At 41.7% G+C, this 24,026-nt stretch overlaps 3 protein-coding genes across 5 annotated transcripts; 2 read left to right on the top strand and 1 right to left on the bottom strand.

Moving 5' to 3' along the window:
• The first annotated feature begins 3,219 nt into the window (after positions 1–3,219).
• On the top strand, positions 3,220–7,076 carry LOC104424291. Of its 2 annotated transcripts, none has more exons than XM_039305488.1 (3): positions 3,220–3,427; positions 5,326–5,528; positions 6,412–7,076. In XM_039305488.1, exons 1-3 carry the CDS (start codon positions 3,344–3,346, stop codon positions 6,749–6,751), a joined length of 627 nt encoding a protein of 208 aa, XP_039161422.1. In that variant the 5' UTR covers positions 3,220–3,343; the 3' UTR covers positions 6,752–7,076. The 2 variants fall into 2 exon arrangements, with proteins under 2 accessions (XP_039161422.1, XP_010034961.2); XM_010036659.3 differs by having other exon boundaries at positions 3,225–3,745.
• Positions 7,077–8,084: 1,008 nt separating this feature from the next.
• LOC104424286 (phospholipid scramblase family protein C343.06c) lies at positions 8,085–16,872 on the top strand. The gene is made up of 12 exons (XM_010036656.3): positions 8,085–8,380; positions 8,595–9,197; positions 9,732–9,818; positions 11,037–11,078; positions 11,169–11,213; positions 12,309–12,374; positions 12,482–12,538; positions 12,633–12,694; positions 14,340–14,460; positions 15,995–16,072; positions 16,159–16,265; positions 16,365–16,872. Exons 2-12 carry the CDS (start codon positions 8,622–8,624, stop codon positions 16,393–16,395), a joined length of 1,272 nt encoding a protein of 423 aa, XP_010034958.2. The 5' UTR covers positions 8,085–8,380; positions 8,595–8,621; the 3' UTR covers positions 16,396–16,872.
• Positions 16,873–19,878: 3,006 nt separating this feature from the next.
• Positions 19,879–23,914, bottom strand: LOC104424285 (uncharacterized protein At1g51745). Of its 2 annotated transcripts, none has more exons than XM_010036654.3 (4): positions 23,384–23,914; positions 22,037–22,575; positions 21,562–21,846; positions 19,879–21,225 (listed from the first exon to the last, which is right to left on the bottom strand). In XM_010036654.3, exons 1-4 carry the CDS (start codon positions 23,572–23,574, stop codon positions 20,006–20,008), a joined length of 2,235 nt encoding a protein of 744 aa, XP_010034956.1. In that variant the 5' UTR covers positions 23,575–23,914; the 3' UTR covers positions 19,879–20,005. The 2 variants fall into 2 exon arrangements, with proteins under 2 accessions (XP_010034956.1, XP_010034957.1); XM_010036655.3 differs by having other exon boundaries at positions 22,037–22,530.
• Positions 23,915–24,026: the final 112 nt, after the last annotated feature.

Raw genomic sequence — 24,026 nt, 5'->3', positions numbered from 1 at the left:
AGCAATGAAACCCCAGCCTCAGACCCCCCTGATGGGCTTACCTCCAGTAGTATTTCAGCACGCACAGTAGTTAATCAGGTCTGACGAGGTGCCGACTTACTCAAAGAAGTTGTCCACAGCAACCAATGGGGACCCCGCACACCAACTATAGATCATACAACCCCTACTTTAAATAGAGAAGCCACCTCCCACCACGATTCTGAACATTCCTCGGCAGAGAAGCGAACCCATGCAAAAGAACACCCCATCCACGGGGCCAATAGAAAAGCCATCCCTAACCTGGTGAGCCGATTTTATGCAAACGATCTGAACAGCCCCAAACCATCCTTGGCAGCAAACCTAACTCACGCAACATAACACCCCATCTTCAAGGTAAACAGAGGAGACGACCCTTGTTTAGCGAGCTGCCTTCATGCAGATGATCTGAACAGTAGGGACGAGGAGTACCAAAATCACGCCTCTCCGACCACCGATCCAACCACAAGGTTTACCTCAAGGTCCAACACGGTACGCCCAATCTCCACCCCAAGCCAAGGAGCTATCGTCTGTATATGTCGAGATTCCTTTGGAAGAATAGTGGATGGCTTCACCAAATCAATTGCAGTGAACTCAGCGGAGCAAGCGGATGCTGCGACGTTCATAGAAACCTTAGATTTTCTTCTACTCAAGTTCCCCGGAATAGAACTCAACTAAAGCTGAAAGTACATTCTGACTGTTCAACACTCGTACGAAGCATCCTCAATCTAGAAAAGTGCAGCTAGGAGGTAAGACCACTGGTGGACCAGGCCTAGGCAAAGATGTTAGATTTACTAGGCCTCACATTTGGCCATTGCAACAGAGAAACTAACAAAGTAGCGGATTGGCTCACGAAGGCTCATCGTTTAAGTTTTCTCCCTACAAATTGGATCTCTCAACCCCCTTTTGCTATTAGATTTGCTATGTGCAGATGCTCTTAATGTAATTACCAAGTAATCAGCTAATCAATATATCTCATCCGCTTTTTCAACCAAAAAAAATTCTATTTCATAAATTGATAAATCAATTTCTAGCCAAAAATCAATTTTTGTTTTAAAAATTTTGTCATGCACACCATAGTCACAACTTTTACATTAGTAAAGCAAAAAGTTATCGAGCCCGGCTTAAAGCATTTTGACCATCAACATTTTTGTGTATGAATGGACGAAGATAGTAGACTTTAGGGCTTCTTTTTTGTGGAAACTGGGTGATGGTCATTCGATCTCGCTTTGGTATGACAATTGGCATCAGGAAGGCCCTTGGAGCCTCATTTTTCCAGACTCTCTTATTGCTACCTCGAGACTTACTAGACAAGCAACAGTGGCGGATTTACTTTCGCCTGAGGGCCGTGTTTTCAGGACTCTTTTGGAGTCTTGGGATTTTGCCTTGACAGTTCTCTCTCAAACCCCTAATCGTTTCTATTGGTATGAGTCTTCTAATGGTGCTTTTTCGGTAGCCTCAGCTTGGGAGGCGATAAGGACCAAAAAGAATTGAGTTCCTTAGGCTCATTTTACAATGCTATAGCCCCAAGGTTTCAATTCAAGCTTTGGCTGATCACCAAGAACAAATTGCCTACTCAGGCTTTTCTCATTTCCATTGGAATGATTGATTTTGAATTATGTGCTTTGTGAAATCTTATCCCAAACTCTATTAATCATATCTTCTTTGATTGCCATCTTCCTGCGACACTTGCTTTCTTTTGGGCCGGAAGATGTAATCTTCCATGGCGTAACAGATTTGGGCGGAAAATTTCCTCTAGGTATTGAAATTCCTATCGAGTAATGATTTCTTTCACTTTATCGCCCGTTTTTCTTTTGGGACCTTGTGTCATCTTATTTGGAAGAAAATGAATAGCATCATCTTCTGAGGTGAAGCCCTTGAGATTGCAACTTTGAAGAATTATCTTATCAAAGTTGTGAAAGACAAAGCCCTCACCTTCAGTAGAGTACCAGACAACCCCAAGAATAGAAGGCTCCAACTAGACCCGTTAAACGGGTGGGTCAGGTCGGGTTTGGGTCGGGTCATAAATGGTCCAACCCAAATTGACTCATTTAACCCGTTTATTGCAATGCAAAAATTTTGACCCATACCCGACCCGACCCATTTAACTAAACTTAATTTATTATATATATAGATATATATATATTTAAAAATTTAAAAAAAATGGTATTGCTAAAATAATTTTATACAACACAAATTTAATGGACAATTTTTATAATTTTTAAAATAATTATTTTAAAAAATCGAATTTTAATTATTTTTAAAATAAAATTTTAATTATTTTATTTTTAAAATATAACTTTTCATTTTCTTTTTCTTTTTTTCTTTCTTCTTCTTCTTCTCCTTCTTTTTTTGGCCGGCCGGCCACGACGACACCTCGGCGGCCGCCTCACAAGCGAGCCTCGAGCTCGCCGACTCGCCGACGCCAAGCGAGCTCGAGGCTCGCCGACCAGCCTCGGCTCGAGCTCAAGTCTCACTGATCGGCGAGGCTTGAGCCTCGCCGGACGTTGGCGAGGCCGCCGCCTCGCCCGGATCGGCGAGGCTCGCCGGCGTCGGGCAAGGCTCGAGCCTCGCCGATCCGGGCTCGACCTCGAGGCTCGCCTCGCCGATCAAGCCCTCGAGGCTCGCCTAGCCGTGCCGGCCATCGCCCCGTGGAGGAAGAGGAAAGAAAAAAAAAGAAGAAAGAAAAATAAATGGGTTGCACAACCCATCTTTAGACTTTAATGGGTTTGTAAATGGATCTTAAATGGGTACCCATTTATTTTAGTTCTTTTATTTTTAAAACCCATCAGGGCGCCTTATTTCTCAAGGCCTGACCCATTAACAACTCATTTATGCTTAAATGGGTTGCACAACCCATTTAACACCTCTAGCTCCAATGAGGATGGGGATTTGACCCCTCTGTCTTCATCGTGGCCCTGCTAAGCATACGGATTGATGGCGGGTGTTGTGGCTGCCGTTACGAAGTTGATCTTCTTTGATCTTTGGCATTTGCCGTGGTGTTTTTTGCCGTTTGTTTCAGCTGGTGTTGTTGTGTTTGTTTTGATTCTTTTACATCGACTCCCTTCCACTCTTTCTGCTTTTTTGCACTATGAGTGAAAGGTTTTAGCGTCAATTTTTTGTATAGCTGGCTTTCCCTTAATATGTTCTTACCTTCACAAAAAAAAAAGGGATGAAGATAGTAGAAGTTGAAACTTGAAAGACACCATTTTGAGCTTTCGTCGAGTTCGAAAATAAAGCAGAAGCTGGCACCTTCTTATCCTTGACCGACGACACTCCCCACGTTAAATTGTACGCCTTCAGAGCAACTGGATCTTATTTATCTTAGATGATCTTCGGTCCAGGAGAAAATAGAACCAATCCCATCTGGTTGTTAACCTGTGAGCGCAGCTTTGAACTCAATAAAATTGGAGTAATTTGCTTTGGAACACTCGCTTCTTTTTTACTCCTCTGTGTGTGTGTATTTCCTCGTTATCTTTTCTCTCTTTTCCTGGGAAAACCTCAGCTTCCACAGATCACCGAGACCCAAAACTAATATTGCTACTCTGTTCTTCACCTTCTCTGCGCTTCTGAGATTTCTTCATTTGTGAGGTGTTATACTCCCACAGAGAGAGAGAGAGAGAGAGAGAGAGAGATGGATAGGAAGGGTGTGATGATCTGTGGGGTTGTGGGGTTCTTGGGGCTGCTTTCAGCTGCGACGGGTTTCGCTGCCGAGGCCACCAGGATAAAGGTAAGAAGCCCGCGTTTTGAGTGAGAGACATGTGATGGATTGGAGGGGTTTGCTTTTCCATTTGTCTGTTCTCTTGAATCCCCTGGTTGACATTTCCAAGAAACGTTTCCTCTCGTATGCTTTTGCCTTCTGGTTGTTTAGGAAACACTTCTTTGCTGAGCCGTGAGCTTGCGTTAGATATTTGAGTTTCCAGCTTTCAGTTGGAGTCCCTCCCTCCTCTATTCCCGGCGCAATTTTATTTTCTTTCTCTCAGATTTTTTTTTCTCCCTTTTGTATTTGCCCCCGGGAAAAGGGTATGGATTGCTAATTTGTGTTTTTGCGCTATCTTCTGAGTGATTAGAGTTTGAGTTAAACATTGTATGTCCTATCAGATTGCTCGGTTGGGAGATTGTATCTGGTTCTTGCCGAGGTGCTTAGTAGAAGTCTTATGTATTGTATCAATTTCTTGCTGGTGCAAACTCTAAAGCCAGGAGTGACTTGCTTTTGGATTCCATTTGCATCTCTCCCATGTTCAGCTGATTACGTTAAAGATTTTTCCAAGTCCAGTTTCTACTAGGAAGTGAAGTACTTAGTTAGAAACTAGGAAGTGAACTGCTAAATGTATGAATTATGTCTAGGCTGCGTCAGGGATGGGGGACTTGGGCGGGACCTAATACGACACAGACAAAAAATGGTTAAACCATCCCACTTTAGTTCTGATTGACCCTATGATGGTTATGTTAGCGAATAAAATGGTTAAGCCATCTCATTTAGTTAGGAGATACTCTTGGGAATGTTTTCATGATTTGACTGGGATTGGTGAGGGGCTGCTTGGGAAAAGTTTATTTGTGTCACTTCCCAGAAGCCCATTCGAGTGCCCTTGAAGTGACTATAATTGGCATTCTGCTTCATTGCTATATTGTGGCAAGATGGATTGCTTTTCAGCAGTTAATGGTCTGGCGTTCAATTAGCACCCTAGCGGCCCATGCTGTGTTTTTGGTTGAAGAGAGTACATGCACACAGATGTATTGTTTCGTGACAGTGGATGGATAATCAAGGTAAAAGAGAGCAAGTCCAAGGATTCATATACAGAATGTAACTCAAAATGTCAGAAATCCCTCTGTACTTCCTAGATGGTTTCTATTTCATTGGATGTCTCATGTCCTTTCACTGTGTGAATTGTCAGATTCAATCCATTAGAGAGCTTGAGCATTTTATGACCGGTTTCCTTACGAATATGCCAATTCCTTTTTCATTTTATTCTATTTAGGAGGATTAGGTTGTCGGATAAGCACTCCTGTTGGTGGTCTCGTGAAAAGGTGATTTCTGTTGTAATCTCTTGTTGGAATTTATCATAGTGTCTGAGGTTAGGTGTCAGTGCTTTCTCAGGTAAAGTCCTAGTTTCCTGCTCTCTCATGGTGGATTGTTTTGGTCTGCTCTGGATATATGCTGACACTAAATCATATAAATCTTGTGCCTGGTTTCACTGGTTGATATTTTTCTCTCACCACATGGCTAAATATGATACTTTCTTAATAGATAGCTGAAGATATTATTCTTTTTCTCATGTGTAACGGTTGATTACCTTTTGAGATTTGTAGGCTTCTGAAGTGCACCAGATAAGTTCTACACAGTGTGATTACCCACGTACTCCTGCTGCGACTCTAGGTTCAACAGCTGTGCTAGCTCTCACGGTTGCCCAAGTGATCATTAACATGGCAACTGGGTGCATTTGCTGCAGAAGAAACCCTCGTCCATCAACCTCTAGTGGGACAATTGCAGTTATCTGCTTCATTCTCTCCTGGTAAAATTTCAACTACACCTTTGGCATCTAGATACGGTTAAAATACAATGTCTTTTTTGTGGTGTTCGTGTACATTTGGCCTTTTTATTGAGTGATGGTGTCAGGAATATGCTAATGCGCTGCATGTTAGGCAGCATATTTGGATGGAAAATGCAGCTAGTAATCGAGACCCTATCAATTTCTTCTTCTGTTTTATTTCTTTATTTAGTTTGTCAGTCTATGTCTACTACTCCTCCATTTTGCTATGAATACTCCCATTGTCATTTTACCTATTCATCAGGTTCTTCTATACTTTTGTCTGGTTAAGTCTGTCAGAGTTGTAATCCTTCTTTGGAGAGATGTAACAATGGTAAACTAACTAGCAACAACCTTGTCTAAATTTTATTGAATTTTGAGCTTCTTCCCATTGAAAAATATTGTATTACCTCTGGTTTATCAGAGGAATTGGTGGATGGCAATCCACTGGATGATGCTGCAGAAAGGTGAAAATAATGATAAGCAATCAAATACTGCATTGCTGGACTGCTTGGATTGGAACATGGTTCATGTGGAGGATTGAACTGAATTTTCTTGGTTGTTAATAGCATCGATGTAGATGGAAAAGGATTTCTTTGATTAATGGATATTAAATCATCTAAAGAACTCAGACTTGTGGTTTAGCAGAGCCATCAACAATGTCTTTGATTGGTGCAAGTGGCAGAGTTAATTCAAGGACTATTCCTATAATAGTAAGGTTGAGGATTGCACTTTATCTAGTCATGCAAATGTAGAACTAATCGGTGATGAATTTTATGTATAATTTGTGATCTTGCTGCAGTTTAGAGTATATACTCTTTGCCTACGGTCCTATGCATGTTCACTGTCTACTATCCTCACCATGCAGGATCACGTTCATCATCACATTCTTCTTGTTGCTAGGAGCAGCTGCGCTAAACAACCAGCACAGTGCAGAGAACACATACTACTGGTACTATAATTGTTATGTGGTGAAACCCGGTGTGTTTGCAGGAGGTGCCCTCTTGTCCCTTGCTACAGTTGCCCTCGGAATCATCTCATATCTCGCCCTGACTTCAGCCAAAAATAACGCCGACCAAGGCTGGGGCAATGTGCCTCTGCCTAATCAAGGAGGTGTGGCTATGGGACATCCACAATTCCCTCCTCAAACCGGTGCTGATCCTGTTTTTGTACACGAGGATACGTATATGAGACGGCAGTTCACATGACGTGTATGTGAAGATCATGGGGATACGCCTCTCTGTAGGTGGCTGCCCACCGTCACGATAAGAAGTGCAGCGTTTGCAATCTGCTTTAAAGACCATCTTTTATGTGTAACGTTCACTGTCTAGGACAATCCTTCATCCTCTCTTTATGTTTCTGTTTGATAAGGAAACGGTATACTGGCGTAGGCCTTATTGCACGCCCACTTATTTAGTGCATCATACATTTTCTTGATAGCGAATTAGATGGTTCGAGTGTAACGATATGTACATGCACAGACGGTGTGAGACGTGGTCTATCTATCTGGATGTGATTCTCTGTGCGTGCTTCCCTTTTGTTGCAATGTTGCGACTTGCGCAAGATACTGAAGCATCGCAAGGAGATAGGCTTGAGTGATTCACAAATAGTCAAGTGAATGCGAAGTTATATTCTGAAATCTTGAGGGCGTTTGAAACTTTCTAGTAATAAAAGATGGATTTCACCATTATTAATAGCTACAGCAACTAAATTTTGCTTCTTTTCAGACAGAGTGAAATTCCACGTATTAACAATTCCGTTTAGTAACTCTCTCATTGGAATTGATATTTACCATGTGTGAAAGGTTGAATGCAAATGTAAGAAGAAACAATAGATAGATTGAGCGCAGAAAATGGGTAAGGATGGTTACAGTTTGAGTGGAGCAAGCAGAAGCAGGTGCTGGGAGGTGGATGAAATCCCAAATTCCCAATTGCGATCGCAATCCAATTTTAGTCGCTGCTAATTCTTCGACATGAATAGTGAATTTCGATACAAAAGAATGATAAAACTTTAGTATAAGAAAATCACAAAAAATCTCAAGACATATTTACCCTAAATTTTTTTGCAAAATCTTAAATTTTAAACTTGCAAGTAAGTGACACATTTATTTTAAATTTTCTCACTAACATAAAAAATCTTAAATTTGTATTGATATGACACATTTATCTCTGTCAAAATTTCATCAAAGAATGCGGTGAAAATTTTACACTAGAAAGTAAATGGTGCTGATAAAATATTCAGGTGGAAAAGAATGTCAACTCACTGTATGTTGTTCTTTTTTTATTTTCTTTGTCCTTTTTTTCTAACTTCCTCCTTCGTTTTCTTTCTGGATTTGGCGAAGGTTAGGATGGTGGCAATGGCGACAGTAAAAACAGCTACGGCGAAGGCAAGTTGAGGGCATAAGCATTATAGTGAACCCAATTTGGAGTCTCCGGTGATTTTTACCCTTTAATGTATCACAATTATTAGTGACTCTTCGTGGCTCGGTAACTTTTCAGAGGGTAAAAAGCAATGACTGAGGGACTAGTTTAACTAGCATTTTCTTTTTCGGGGGTGATCCGTGAGCTTCTTCTCGACAGAAAGAGGTGACTCTGGACCGATCTTCAAATCGGAGCGGTGAGGGAGTGATTAGTAATTTGATGAGAATTGCTCGTAGAGGCGCAGCTCCATTTTCTTTTAAATGCCACCTCCTTGGCCGCTCTATAGAGAAACAGAATTCGCCATTTTAATAACTTCACAGAAGAGGAACCGAGGAAGACGAAGACTCTCTCTCTCTCTCTCTCTCTCTCTGCGCTGTCGTCTGAAGAAGAAGAAGATAATCGTAGAGAGCTCGAAAGGTAAATCCAATATTTTTTTTATTCTTTTGACAACGAATTTGCTCTTCTCCTCTTTCTCTTTGATCCATCTCTCTCGGCCGAGTTGGAGCCGTGGTTTTTCTGGGTTTTCGATCATTCGCTTCGCGCTAATTCAACGTACGCCCCGCTCCCTAATCTAAATGCCGCGCCCTCGCGTGAACGATCTCGCGTCCACGCGAAATTCGTGCTTGCGCAGGCTTTCTGGGACTGGTGCACGGTCGACATGGGCCGTCGTGAGTTGTTCGCTGCGTTCGATGCGGCCGTCCGGATGAGACTGAAGAATGGGAACGGGATTCGTCAATCGAGTCTCGTCGCCGAAAGGTTTCTGCTCCGTCATTTGGGTCAGCTTCGAAGCGGGTGCGCAATCGGTGCCCTGCAGCTGCACCGCGATGTCGTCTTCGGTGAATGTCCGAAATCTCTCGGCTTGACTGGAAATGTGTCGGGAGGATTCGCCGTGGTTCGTGGGTTGCAAGCAAGTTCTCTCCTTTTGGGGCGGAACGTCTGTACCTCGGCTCGCCCGGTTAGAGGAACTACTTCGGATGAATCTCGAGTGGATAGAGATTTCTTTGTACGGCAATGGGTGGCGGATAAGAAGAAAATGAAAAACCTTCGAGACAAAGGAAGAGCGAGATTGGTGAAGCAGGAGAGTTATGGTCAAGTAGCTTACGGCGCCGATAGAGATGCATCGGAAAGGTCGTCGTTGGGCGATACAGAACCGGGCTCTGGCGGAACGGTTCTAAAGCAACCGCCTACCAGCCAAGCTGTTACTGGCTATCTGAAACCTGCATCACCAGAGGAGGTGAAAGTCTGGTCATTATTTGCTACGTCCTCGATTTATCTCGCTAACCTTAGGTCCTAAGTTTTTGGACTTCCCATATTATGATCGCGTCGTTGCATCATGCAGACTTCTCGTCTGTTCTTACTCTATGATGAACTGTTGACCATTCATTCGAAGCATCTATCTCTACTTGTTTCTGTTGAGTGCCTGAGTGTTAAGACGTGCATGTGGTACTGCATGGCCTAAGTAAAGAGTCCTCACTAGGCAGACCAAGAAGGACCAACTTAGTTAAAATGGGCCTGTTTACCTATCCCTCGTGTGGGCTTATGGTGCTGCTAAACTATGTGGCGTTGCGTGACATACTCGAGATTAAAAGAAAAATGGCTTCATATGTCAGTCTACCTTTGTTTAGCATACATATGAATGCTTGTGTGTCATTGGATAGTGCCACAACTCTTTTTCCCTTCTGTGCTAAAGTTTTCAGTTATTAAAGGTTTTTCTTCCTTAAGTCCAGAGTAACTTGGAAATGACTTGACGTTTTATTTGAATTTTTAGGCCTATGTTGCACCTCTTCTTGCCAGGTCCAATTTGCTGATTACGAGGGATATAGAGTGGGCCAACCTTGTATTCGGCTTTGAGCAGGTTCTTTCTTCAAATCAATCTCTTTTCCCCTTACACCAGCCTTATCTGGCTGGGACCAATTATAACAGAGTGGTTAGTTGCATGTTATTCGCTTAGTAAAGTAAGTAGACTCAATATTATTTGTCAGAAAATTGAGAAGAATACACCAGTTTTCCTCATTTATTGCTTGTCATAGACTTTCGCATCCTAGAACAGGATGCCAACATATTAGAAGTGTAAGTTGGTTTTGGCAACAAATTGTGTCTGATATTGCTTGATATTTTAGTTGACAAAATGATCAAGATTTGCCATCAGCTCTCTTTTTTGCTTTGGTCAAAATCTGCCATCAGTTTGGCAACCTATGAACTGCATCAACTATTAACAATAGGTAACAAGAGTCTCTACAAGTGGGCAGCCACCAGCTAAGCTTCTCCAGTCAACATTGCAGGACTTCTATATTTTGTAGGCTACTTTTGTAGTGCCTCCACTTCCATTACTATCGACATGTCTTTACCATCATTATAGTTCACCGAACTATATATATAAATTACCAGGATAAAAATAGTCTGGCGATTTGGGCATCGGAATGCTATCTGGTGTGTCATTTTAGTCTTCCCTTTCCATAGTTTACTAGTCTAAATAAAGGAAATGGAGCATGGATGCTTTTGTGCTGCTGCATCCTAACACAGATGCATATTATATTGAGATCCTGTCTGATGCTTCTTTCTTGGTGAATAGCAATTTCTCCATTACCTCAGCTAATTCTTTGTGATGCTTATTGTTGAGCACTGACTTTTTCTTGATAGTTTTAGTAAATTGTTCCTTGAAGGGCTGTTTGTCCCTTTATTAGTTTGAAATCGCACTTTTGAACTATGTTAACATTATGAGGAGACAACTACATTTCTTATAACCAACATAAGTTCATCGCCATGGGCAAAGATTTGAGAGATTGTGATGGATAGTTCCCCTTATTATTAGTGGATGATTGGCCATATTCTGGTGATTGAAGCTTTTAACCAATTTGTCTCGTGCTTGGCCATTGTTATGTTGATGGGCAATCGTCTATGTGCTTGTCTTCTTTGCTATGTCCATATTTTGCCTGTGGATTTGGGATGACAAGTTTGCCATTGTACTTTCATGGTGAGGTCGTTGTTGCCTTGTCGGGTCTCGGCACTTTCGTCCTTACTGTCAAAGTTTGGCTTTGTGTCCTTAATCTTTGTTGGGTTGTCCAAACTGCAGGAGAATCGATATGCAATTGTGGATGTTTGTTACCCTCAGTCGGTGAGTGGCTATCTCATTGGGAGTCATAATTATTTACTTAAGTCGTTTATGGAACTTTAACAAGATCTTGTTCGTTTTAATTGGCTTTAGCCTGTAGGTTTTATACGCGAACAAAGCAACGTCCTTGCCAGACAGGTACATACATTATCCGCTCAGTAGAAAAGCCTTTTCACCCTTTGGAAGAGTTGATCGGGCATAGTACTTCCCACCTGACATACAAAGCACTTATTTTCGCTCTCATGTTGAACTTTTGCAATGTATAGTTCCTAAATTTCAAACGTCAAGCCATGACTTTTCTTGTATTTTTGCAACTAATGTCCTAATGAATTTGAGATTGAGCTTGTGAAAGGCCCAAGGATGCGTGAAATGGCCAATATATTGTTGGGTAATCTTTTATTTACCATTTCTAGAGGGAGTGAATGATCGACAATTTGGATGTTTCATTGCCAATTCCCAAAGCCCATTAATAAATGCAAGAACAATCAAAGGAGCATGGATTAGCTTTGGTGAGCTCAAATGCAGCATCAAACAGTTCCTCTCTCTCTCTCTCTCTCTGTACGCGTGTTCGTGTCCGCCTGAACATGCAGAGGCCAATGTCTATTGGATCCTTGGCAAAACTGGACCACCACTAGGCCAACTCCTTGTTCCCAAGAGTTCTGCTTTGTCCGTATAAGTCACATGTTGACAAATTGGAGTGGGTGGAAGTGTTGGAGTCAGGTCATGCACAAATATATGAAGGGGATTATCGGCATATATTGAGGATTTTCCTTATTATGACAAGCATCCTGTGGCAGATCATGGTCTTGTAATTGCTGTACTCATAGTGCCGCCAGATCATAAGTTGGACTTTGTATGGTTTAATGAATTCTAATCCCTAAAACAGCTCAATTTGACCAAGGCCTAGTAACTTCAGTACCATGGAACACTCTACACCTATTTCAGTATGACCTCTGCAACCCCATACCAGGGTATCATCTCTTGCACCCTGCATTTTGGTGGTTCAGCAACAGTGTGGTTATCCTAGAAAGTTCAACGTGTTCTGGTTGTGCTACTAATGGATTTTCAACCCAAGGCTGTTCCTGTTGAACTTGCATTTGATAGTAGCAACCAGCAAATTAGGATTGTTGGGCCTGGAACTGTTATAACGCTTCGCCTTGTTTGCTTTTGCGATCTTCCATACTCAATTATCAGCAGTACAACTGGACTGACATTTGTCATGCTTTTTATCAGTTTCTTCGCACAAGGCGCCCTTTCGTTGCATACATAACTGATGCCATGGGCAAAGAGCTCTTCAGGGTAGGATTTATCCTTTATAAACTACAAAAATAATACCAGTCTGCTTGTTATATATTTCTCATATCATAAGTTGCAGATGTTTGACAACTTGTGCTCATCATGCTCAGGTCCGCCGGCCTTTCTGGTGGATTACCAGCTCTATTTATGCAGAGGTTAATGGTAAGGTATATCAGTCACAGAGAGGTTTTTGTTAAGTATTTCAGAGCTTGTGCCATAATTATTGTGTTTCCTGAAACATGCATGAATTCAAATTTCTAGGAAGTTGGTGTGGTTCACAGACGATGGCATCTATGGAGGAGGGTTTATGATTTGTATCTAGGGTAAGATTAACTGCTCCTCTATGTGGTTCATTTTTCTTATAAATTGCAAGGCATATCTCCTCCCATGATCTTTGTCAATCTGTACTATCTAACTATGGGAAGAAATGGCTTGTCCTATCATGGACCTTCATATTCTTCAGACAAACGTCTTTAGTGGCGGTGGCAGTGCCTGTGCTCAGAAAGAAAATTTTGTATTCTGGAATTTTAGAGAAAAATTATCTGTCTTGCCCCCCAAAGTCCATGTTGCTTAGCCTCTATGTTCTCAGCTGGAGGCAGACCAGGGGGAGTTGGCAGGTTTGTCACCCCCGATGACTAGGTGCTTGGTTGAATTTTAATAAATTTTACAATTTAAAAGGTTTTTTTTACCTTGCCTCCCTTAATGTCTGCCATTGGTCGCGACAATGTGTTAATAGGAGGCGTACTTGTAGTTCAGTTTGGTCAAGAATTTTTTGAATCAAATTAATCGTTTAGAAAAGTTTGAATGAAAACCCAAACCATATCCATAAAGTCACATCCCAAACCAAACCAGTACCTTCTGTTTTCGTTAAGGTCCAGTTTCAAATATTTAAACATGAATTTCACTATGACCATGAGATTTAACATTCATCATAAACTATTGAAAGATAAGATACATTATATTAGACCATCAAACTGAATTAATCATCTATAATGCATATACAACGAGAAACATAGTGTTTATATGATCGGAAAATGATACAAATGGTCCTGAACTTTAGCTCAATGTGCAATTTCATCTCTAAATTTTAAATTTGTTGAATATAGTCCTTGAACTTCTGGTATTTGTTTGATGTAGTTTCAGACTATATGAAAATGTTCAATATTATTCTTCTATTAATTCAAGTTCAAGGACAACATTGAATATTTCCTTATAGTTGAGGGATCATATTGAACAAATGAAAAGTTCAAGGGCGATGTTACACATTGGAAGGGACCACATCAAACAAATTAAAATTTCAAGGACGGCATTGCACATTAAGCCAAAATTTAGAGACCGTTGGTGTCATTATCCCCAGTATGATTAAAGCTTAAGATAACAAGACAAAAGGTCGACCTGCATAGAAAAGAAATGTTATTAAATTCAAAAAATTATATTAAAATGTTGTTTCTGATGTGAAAGCAAAATGGCTTTGCTTGAGAATCACTTACATGGAAAAAAATCAAGATGCCATTAGATTATCCTTTGCAAAGATGTCAAACAAAATCTAAATCAATTTGTCGATTTCCTATTTTGCGGTTTAATTTCAAGCCTATAAACCGTTAAGCCGAAGGTGTTGGTTTGGTACAGTTTTATTTAATAATTTCCAGTTATTCTTGATGACCCCCAGTCATATGGACTTTGAAGGCCTTAAGGCTTCTTAAGGCTTTCAGTTCTCATCTGGTCATATAGTTCAGTGTCATTACACATGCACTTGGCTTCGCTTGCATTCTTTTTGTCTTGTTATATAAGGCAGCATAGGTATCCCCTCTACCAGTTGGTTGTCTCTTATAAATTATCTATGGCAATAACTCTCATCACTCATATATCATACGCCTTGGCCTATTGCTAGAGTTCACTTTAAAGGGAGACATCTTCATGTTTGCTATGTGCTATCTTAACTTTGGAGTTTATCATAATTCTGCGTAGGAACAAGCAATTTGCAGTGGTGGAAAATCCTGGCTTTTGGAATTGGACATTTACTTTGAAGGACATAGATGGGCAAGTATTGGCTCAAGTAGATCGTGATTGGAGGGGTTTCGGTTTCGAGGTTCTTTTTTCTTTTCCATTCAGTTCTGAACATTAAGCTGTTGATCTTTTGGACTTGACATCTCTTTCTTTCGCAATCAATAAATGGTTACCTATACTAATGGCCGGATGTACATTTTAGTCCTATAACTTTTCTTTGTGTAATTTATAACCTTTAACTTTTGTGCCGTTATAGGACAACTGTCGGACTTCCCTTAGTAAATAGATTGAAGCAGACTCAGCACTTCACCTTAGGGAAGTCCTTTGTAGCAAAACCTCCTCTAGATTCATGCTTAGAAGAGATGCTATGTTTGCAGCGAGAGAGAGGCAGAGAGAGAGAGAGAAGGTTTCACTACTGGAAAACATTTAATGTTCTTTTTTCATAAAAATCCAGAATGTAAGTGTAATTAACCCAATGTCAAAATATTTTTTTTAAGGAAACAACGGCCTTCAGACATACTTTGTTATGAGGCTTGTTGTCCTTAGTCTATCTGTGGTTTCTTCAATTGCGTCAAATACTCTTGTTAGTGGGTAGCTCTGCTGTTGCGGTGGTGTATGGGTAGTAATTGATGTGGTGTCAACATGCTTTCAAAGATCCATTAACCTCTCAAATAAGATGCTTGGGCAATGTAATTATTGCATATATGGAAGCAATGTTGGTGAGACATTTTGTGGAAGAAAAAGTAGTGGTTTGGTGCAATCAATTGCTGTCAGTGCAGTAGGATCAAAGCATTTATAAATAATACGTCCCACTAAGAATATGATTGATGCTTTCCTGGTTATCAATGCCTCGTCCCTTGAACTCCCTCTTCTTTTAGTTGGCAGGAGTGGTGATAAGGAGCAAATATTAGCTTCTGATTTTGACTATAATCAGTAGAAGAGAAGTGCGAGCATCTTTCTTTTTCAGAACATAAAGCTTTTATGTGGCTTTGTGTATTGAACTTTAGCTAATTAGTTTGTCCATTGTCTACTGCACCCTTCTAGTTATCTGTGTTGTAAAGGAAGTTTGAAGAAGACAGTGCTCCTTCCAATTTTTGCTGAAAATTCTGGGTTTTGGGCCCTTGCACCTTACTGAGTGTTGATCTCTGTCGGTGCTTGTAGTTTTACCCATATGTTTGAGCATTGCCATGGCTTTTCTGTGATATGGACCTTTATTCTTCTTAATTAGTAATTTTTGTCTGAAGGTTCTCTTTCTATAGTTAAATTTCAGGCGAAATGTTAGAAATATAAGATCAATATAATTTGGTCCTGCAACAACTGTCAGCACACTCTCACTGGTAGACTTTTTATGGAAAATTTCATGTGGATGTTCCCGTTTTGTGGCTGAAAGTGAGCAAAATCCGGTAACTTCACAAATCATGACTTTGAAACATACAATACTTACCTCAAAACACATTAGATGTAGCTCATAAGTGCATGCCACTAACAAAATTTTTCTAAATTTAGTGACCCTACTGGCTGCAAAGATCAGATTGATTCACGTAATCTGGGTGGCAATTTATGACTGTTGCGTTTGTATTTCCATTATTGACAATTTTATGCATTTACACTTTCAGATATTTACTGATGCTGGTCAGTATGTCATCCGCTTTGGAAGTTCTGATCCTATCTCTAAGACTGGCCCAGCTAGTGTGGTAAAGATCACTCACCAGATCAATGGAACGTAAGGCGTCATTTGTGCTTGTATCTTTCCTGATCTTCATCTACTTCTTTCTGGCAGGTAGAGGAGTTGGAAGTTGCTCGGCCTTTGACCCTCTCAGAAAGAGCCGTGGCAGTTGCTCTTGCTATTTCACTGGATAATGATTATTTCTCTAGGCATGGTGGATGGTATTTGCTCTTCCCATACACTCTTCCACTTTTATGCGAGGGACCCTCGTGACTCTTCATGCATATCATACATCTAATACAACTTTTTCCCATTGTCAGGGCAATTCCTTTTGTTGTTGTTGGCGAGTAAATATGTGTCCGCACTGAAGCCCCCATTACATAACTTTTTTCTAAGGGACGATGCAACTCGTAAGCTCTTGGAGTAATGCATATGCTTAGTCAATGGGCGAGCTAAGAGAGAACAAAGAATGAGTCTCATGTTTGATGTTAAACAGATGCGATCATGTGCGAGAACAGTTTGAAGGAGGTTCGTGCAACCGAAAGCGAAGGCACTGGAGAAAAATGTGCAAAGAGGGATAGAGTTGGATGGGAGCAGCGAACAAGCTCTCAAATCTTAAATTGTGGGCAGCGAACGTGACTGTTCCTGTTTTGATACCGATGCGAGCTCATAAAGTAAAATTAAAGCTCCAATTGTTTTGTGAAAAAATTTAACATTTTTCAGTAATGTTCTTCAAGAAGTCATTTTCCAGGGAAAAGATTATTTTCTGGTACTTGACTGAAATATGATAATGAACTGAAAATTATTTTTTGTTGTTTGGAAAGAAAATTTTGATTTGATTTTACTAATTAAGTAAACATATATTATTTAGGTGCTATTGACTTGTGGAATCGGGCATGGCCACTGAGGTCCTAGGCCCTCCATCGAGATTGGGCCCGTGATCATGGGACCGGGTCTTTAGCACCCAAGCTTGGGTCTATCGAGGCTGAGTTCGGGACCCCGGTGCCTAGGCTCAGGTCTATCAAGGCCAGCCCCTAGCCTTGGTGCCCCTCTAATCGGAGCCTGGATCCTAGCACAAGCGCGGGGTCTTGAGATTGGGCGTTGGGGACCCAGGCAGGGGCGGCCGGTCTCAATGTATCCAAGTGTGGGCACTGGAAACCCAAGTGTAGGTGCTAAGAACCCTGTTATGGGCACACGTTGGACTTCTCGTGTTCGAGAACAAAGTTTCCGATCCAAGCATGTATATTTATATGATCATATTTTGAAAAATAATGTAGAAGTTTTTAAGAGGTAATCATTTTCCTAAATTTTATGTATAAGATTTTTGTTGACCCATTTTCTTAAGCAATTCAAACATCTAGAAATTAGAAAAATGTCCTTTTGAAACATTTTCTTTGTGACATAAATGGAGCCTAAGAAGCTCTAAAATCTAGGTCCCTGTCATAATACAAGTAAACTGTGTTCATATTAGACTCTATGAGACATTTTCTTAAGCCTATTCTAGGTTTGGTTTTTAAGATTTTGATTGTTTCACGAAAAAAAATTTGGCGTTTGGAGCATGAAAAATGGGGAAAATTGTCCAAAAAGTTCTAAATCTATTGCAGTTTTGCCAATTCGGTCCTAAACTTTTTAACTTTGCCAATTCAGTTCTAAACATTTTCACATCTTGCCGATTCATCCATTCGGTCAATTTTGGCAAGAAAATGCTGACATTAACATCGGCGGTGCCACGTAGACCGTCGGCGTTGACATGGATAATTTTTAATAATATTTTAATATTTTAAAAAATTGAATTTTTTTTTATTATATGTTTTTTTCCTCTTTTTTTTTTTTTTTTTTTTGGCTTTTTCCTTGGCCTTTCCGATGGCCGGCCACCAACCACAAGTGATGGCGGCCATCGGCCTCGCCGCTCGCTCGCCACGGCGAGGCTCGGCCGGCGAGGCTGCCCGGCCCGGCGAGGGCTAGCCTCGTTAGATCTGGCGATGGGAGCCCTCACCTAGGCAAGCGTCGACCTCGCCCTTGGCCGGGCGGGCGACAGCTAGCCACTGGCCACAAGCCGACACCCGCCTGGCTAGGGCGAGGGCCGACCTTGCGGATCTAGTCTAGGCGAGGCCGACACTTGCCTGGGTGAGGGTGAGCCTCGCCAGATCTAGCGAGGTCAACCCCCAACCTCGCCGGGTAGCCTCGCTAGATCTAGGGAGCCCTCACCGAGGCTTGCCCTTGCCCAGGCGAGCGTCAGCCTCGCCCAAACTAGATCTGGCGAGGCCAACCCTCACCCCTGGCCAGGCAGGCATCGGCCTGTGGTCGGTGGCTAGCCGTCACCCGCCCAACTAGGGGTGAGGCCGACACTCGCCCGGGTGAGGGCGAGCCTCGCGAGGCGAGCCTCGCCGGATCGGCGAGGCTAGCCCTCACCGGGGCCGAGGCGGCCTCGCTGCCGGGCTGTGGTCGGTGGCCAGCCACCGAAAAGGGCAAGGAAAAAGCCAAAAAGAAAAAAAGAAAGAAATAGGAAAAAAACATAACATTAAAAATATTAAAATATTATTAAAAATTATCAATGTCGACGGGAGTCTTACGTGGTACCGCTGGCATCCACCTCAGCATTTTCCGGCCAAAATTGACCGAATAGACTGAATCGGCAAGAAGTAAAAATGTTTAGGATTCAATTGACAAAGTTAAAAGGTTTAGACTGAATTAACAAAACCGCAATAAGTTTAGGACTTTTTGGACAATTTTCCCATGAAAAATGAGTAGTCAAAAAGAAAATTTTCCAGTCAACAGAAAATTCTCTTCTACAAGCTGCGTCTTATTTTTCGCTTTTATGCCCACATATTTTCGGGCATTTCAACAATGCATTTTGTCTCATCGTCTTTTTATACGAGCATGAAGAGAGTATAAGACAACTTTCGAATAGAGAGAGAATTGTTGATTGATGGATTCGGCAGATTCACCCACAGAAACCTTATTACGGATTCTCCTTCCTTTAAATGGTGGTAGGATCTGAGGCGGCTATTGTTGCTCTTGCTGTTGACGGTGACTCCACAAACCACATCAATCTGGTCAGACACAAAGCTGAGGCAAGCCGACAGGTTAGAAGGCTTCGGCGGCTTTGGCGAAGGAGGATAAGCATCTACAGTTTAAGGGAGAATAGTGCTTAGGGTTGGGGAAAAAGGGGAGAAGCGCTTGAAGGAGAGAAGTTGCTAGGGGTGGAGAGGATTTGACCGGCAAGAAACTCTAGGGTTTGGGATTAAGATGGGAATATACAATCTCGGGGAAGGGAATTTGGGCAGAGTTAAGAGAGAGAGAGAGAGAGAGAGATGGAGGGGTAAAGGTGATGAAATGACTATACATATGATGACATGATTAAGGAAAACTACTTTCGAACACTGGAAATATCTTACGATTTACCGACCAAAATATATATATATATCTTACGATTCATTTTTATACGATTATCCTCCTGAAAAATGACTTATAAACATTTTTTAGAAATATCATATTTTTAGCAAAACGGAACCTAAATTCTAAATGGATGTACAACTTAGACGAAATAAATGGAGCCTGAATTTCAAATGGATGTACAACTTAGACGCAAAAAGATAACCATGAGACATCACTTTCGCATTGCTCACGCCTTAAGCAGAACAACTAGAAGATCAACGCGCTGTCATGAAAGGAGACAGTGTTTCACCGTGACGACCTTCGGCAGCTCAGAGAAAGAAAAAAAAAAAAAAAAAAGGAGTAACAAAAAGGAGATAGAAGCACTCGCCCACTAAAAGTTGAACCACATAAGCATGTGTTTTATGCTTTATGTTAAAAGAAAATTAGTACGCAAGAGGAGAAGAAATTGTCCCCATCTACCTGCTTTATTCACTGCCAAAATCTGTGCCACTCCTCAAGGGAGAACAACAAAACTCTGTTAGGGTATAGATATTGCACCTGAAAATACGCAATATACAAGTACCTATGATCCGCTTTTCTCTGTTTCACCATTGAATCGAACTGCATTCATAACAGCTTTAGATGGCGGCCTATTAATCTTCTCAAGTAACCTACTATATACTAATTTTACAGGTATGCAAGCTACTGTGGTTGGTCCCGATGAATTCGGCTTAATTATTCCAACAATGTCAGAGTCGAAGCTATCGTGTATGGACTTGTTACCTAGATTTGGCTCAAGAGCAATCGAAGATAGTGTTCTTATTTTCTGGCTAGATGACAAGCCTGCTCTCTTGGAAGATTTTCCGGAAAGCTTCTTATCAGACTGAGGTGGAGGAGTCTGAGGGAAGGCCTTCCTCACAAGGACACCTTTGCGACTGAAATTTCCTGCACTTACATTCTTCTGTGATCTTCCTTCCTGACCAAAAAGGGGAGACTCTCCCCCATCTTCACAACCATCAAATGCTGATGATCGATGAGGACGTGGGATTCGAAAATTAGCTGTCCTCCTAGCGGTCTTCCATGCTGATGGAACTGTCGTTATGGTATTATAGTCAATTGTTCCATCATCATCATCATAATTTGCAGGTAAGAGATGCTCAGTTGAACCATCTTCTATTGCTTCTATTTGGATCGAGTGTCCAATAATTGAGTTGCCATTTAACTTGCTTGTCATGGAAATGATTGGCACCCGTCCTTTTTGGTAGGTGACATGGACTTTTAAATCCACTTCTACCAACACGCCTCTACCATTCCCAGCAAAATGATGTTGCCCAACCAAGACAGGATTATAGCGTTCTCCGCAATTCACATCTTCAAAACCAACCGTGCCCCAATTGCGGAAACCTTGATCTCTAGATGCAGCTCTAGGGGTCAATATATATTCATGATCCAAACCAAACATCTCAGTCTCAAGATCCTTCTCTTCATCATCAACGTCATCAAAAGTGAAGTCATAATTTCTATATTCACCAGATCTCCATATGGGTGCCCTTCGCCTAGAACTGACTCTCCTTCCATCAGAAGGTGTTCCCTCCGTAGCATCCAAATGCCTCTTAGCAACATTGCGAATATTCCTCTTTCCTTTCAATTGCCATTTGGACACAGGTTCATTAGCAGAGACAGTATCTCGAGGAAACAAATGAGAAATATCTCCAGAAAGAGCTGAGTCTTCAGGCTCCTCACTGCTCATGCTATCATGCTGTACTCGTGCCTCATGCATTCCAAAAGGACCCCGCTCCGCTTCTGCAAAAATAGCACCATGTTGTTAGCCCATGAAAAACAACTGATAAAAAAAATAAAAAAAAATTGCCAATAAACATCCAAATACGAGGGCTGAGAACGATTATTACCATCGAAGTAATGCAGCCTCAGGAGCTTACTTTAAAAAAAAATAATAAAAAATAAAAATAAAAAAAAAAGAAGAAGAAGAAGAAGAAGAAGAAGAAGAAGCACTCGAAGACTCCAAAGGCACTCTTGCAAAATTGTCTGGCATGGTCCAGCATTTCATACACTTAATCTAAATTGACAAAAATCGCAACTATAATAGACACAGGAACAGTAATCTGAAACAAGAGTCACCTGAAAAGGAAGTTGTCTCTTCATCAGCATCCTCTTCAGTTTCTGAAGAATCTGACTCTGAATCAGATAAATCAGATTCTGTAGAACCCGTATCAGAAGATTCAGAGATCCCAGAGATACCCTGTGCCATCAGATTAGCATCACGGCTACCTTCCCGCAAAACAGAAGGCAAAGTCTCCATTCTACCACGGGGAGTTTCTTTATCATCCAGAGAATCAGAAAGGCCCGGGGGAAAGTACACACATTTGCTCCTTTTTGCTCGGAAAATACCCACCTCCTCAGATTCTGAAAAGGAAGTAAAATAACTTCATAGTTAAGCGGGTGAATCCTGAGATGCAAGCTTTCAATCTCTCAATTCATGTTGAAAGAGCACTATGCAAAACAACTGTTTCGAAAAATATACAAAATTTGAAATCATCATATAATGCTTCTTCCTTCCCAAGAATGTCACCATTTCCAATGCTAAGATCATCACCTGACTGAGCATGGGCATCACGACTCGTCTTCGGTTTCCATGGCATTGAATGCTTACGCTTTGAGGGGGCAATCTTCAGGCCGAAATCTTGCAAACCTCTCATCCTGGGTACACCTTCTGGAAGACCATCGTCCTGCCTAAGCTCCTCTCCATCCTTGGCTTCTTGAAATAATGAAGAACCACTCATGAAGTTGTCTTTAGCCAGAGCTCCCAATCTCCGGGTAAAATGAGGTGACACGGGATTTTCAAGTTCATCATTGCCATTTTCCAGGATTTCTGAAGATGCAATTAAACCCTTTTTGGCAGCAGTGGGTGAATTACCTCCCACAAACTTAGACTCAATTTCGAATTTCCCTTGCTTCCTCAGCATTTCCTTCTCAAGTTCAAGCGCATGGAGGATGGCATCCTCTCTGCGAGCATATTTCTCTCTTTTCTTCATCGGCATGCCCTGCGAGGATTCTGCCCTCTCGATGCACTCATCAAATTCACCACACCTGAAAGCTTTCACCCGCTTAGATTTCTCCAGATTGTACCAATCCCTAACAATCATAGAAGAGCCACATAACCACTGAGAGAAGAAAAAATAGGAGAACAACAACTATATTGATGTACAATAAAACATTTAGAAATAGAGATATAGAGAGCAAGAGAACCTTCATTAAAATATTTTCTCAGAGGAAAAAGCAACTAACATGGAATTTGATCCGCAAAGCTCAGTGACAAATCTAAACTGAAACTCATCAACATCAAAATCTTAAAAGCAGGAGAAACATGCGTGCCCTCAAGTGTCTACAGCCTCGAGCAGATAAAACATGAATAGGATGAACCAGCATGAAGAGAGATACAGAGCAGACAAAGCAGAATTAGAAAAGCGCAGCCTTTAAGTACATCACACAGGCTTCACTAAGAGGACTTTTTGTTATCTGTGACCCAAAGAAGGAGATGCGCTGAATTTCACCAAAGGTCAATCAACATAACCACAAATGACGCTCCACAGCAATTCCAGGAGTCATACATTAGCACTTGGAGTTATAAACACCAAAAAAAAAAAAAAAAAATCCACACGCCACTAGCTGAAATTGTAAGTGCTGATAAATTGTTTGGAAGAACCCCCTCGAGAAACAATTAATTCGATGGATAATTTTCACCGTCAGGAATCAGTGTGCTATTCTTAAGAGATGATATTTTACGCTTCTTCTTCCACATTTCAGCCTATAGGAAGTAAGTTCCCGAATCAGAACGGCGGAAATCATGTAAACAACTCGATCACCTTATTAATAACACGTCCCGGAATTAAAATTCGAATTGAGGAGGCAACAATCGGAGGGCGGGGAATGGGGAACTTACACACTGGCGTCTTCTCTTCCGAGGAGCTTGACGGGAGTGCCGGCGCGGGGCGACGTGAGATGAGCGGTGGAGAGCTCGTCGGGGCCGAGTATCTTGCCAGGCCACCAGGAGCCGTTCCTACGACGGACCCACACGATGGATCCCACTCCCAATCCGACTCCGCAATCCCCCGATCCCCCCGAACTCTCCATCTTCCCCCGATTGGGAGATCGGAAAAAGCCCCGAGGAACAGAGCAAATTCCGGACGGCAATACCAACGCGACAACACTCGAACCACACACGCTTCTCTCTCTCTCTCTCTCTCTCTCTCTCCTGATATGGTCACGGGGAAGCAGATGACAGATCTGGGGATGGGGATCGATTTTCAGGAGAGAGGGCTCAACCGCCGGAGGAGGAGGAGAGGAGAAGCGTCGACATGTCTGGAAGAACGGATTAGCGCGATCGAAATTAGGGCTAGGGTTCCACCCCCCATCCCTCTCGGATTTGGGGATTTTTCGTATATTTCCCTCCCCTTGTTTTTTGCCCTTTCTGTTTTGGTTTTCTTTTTTTTTTTTGTCCCTTTTCTTTTCTTTTTCTTTTTTTTTTATTTATTATAATTTTTACGATTTGAAGTCGAGGATGACCCGGCCCTTCCCTTCGTAGC

This window comes from Eucalyptus grandis, chromosome 11, assembly GCF_016545825.1.
Source record: "Eucalyptus grandis isolate ANBG69807.140 chromosome 11, ASM1654582v1, whole genome shotgun sequence".
In the NCBI taxonomy this organism is placed as follows: Eukaryota; Viridiplantae; Streptophyta; class Magnoliopsida; order Myrtales; family Myrtaceae; genus Eucalyptus; species Eucalyptus grandis.
This window is presented reverse-complemented; position numbering and strand designations above follow the sequence as displayed.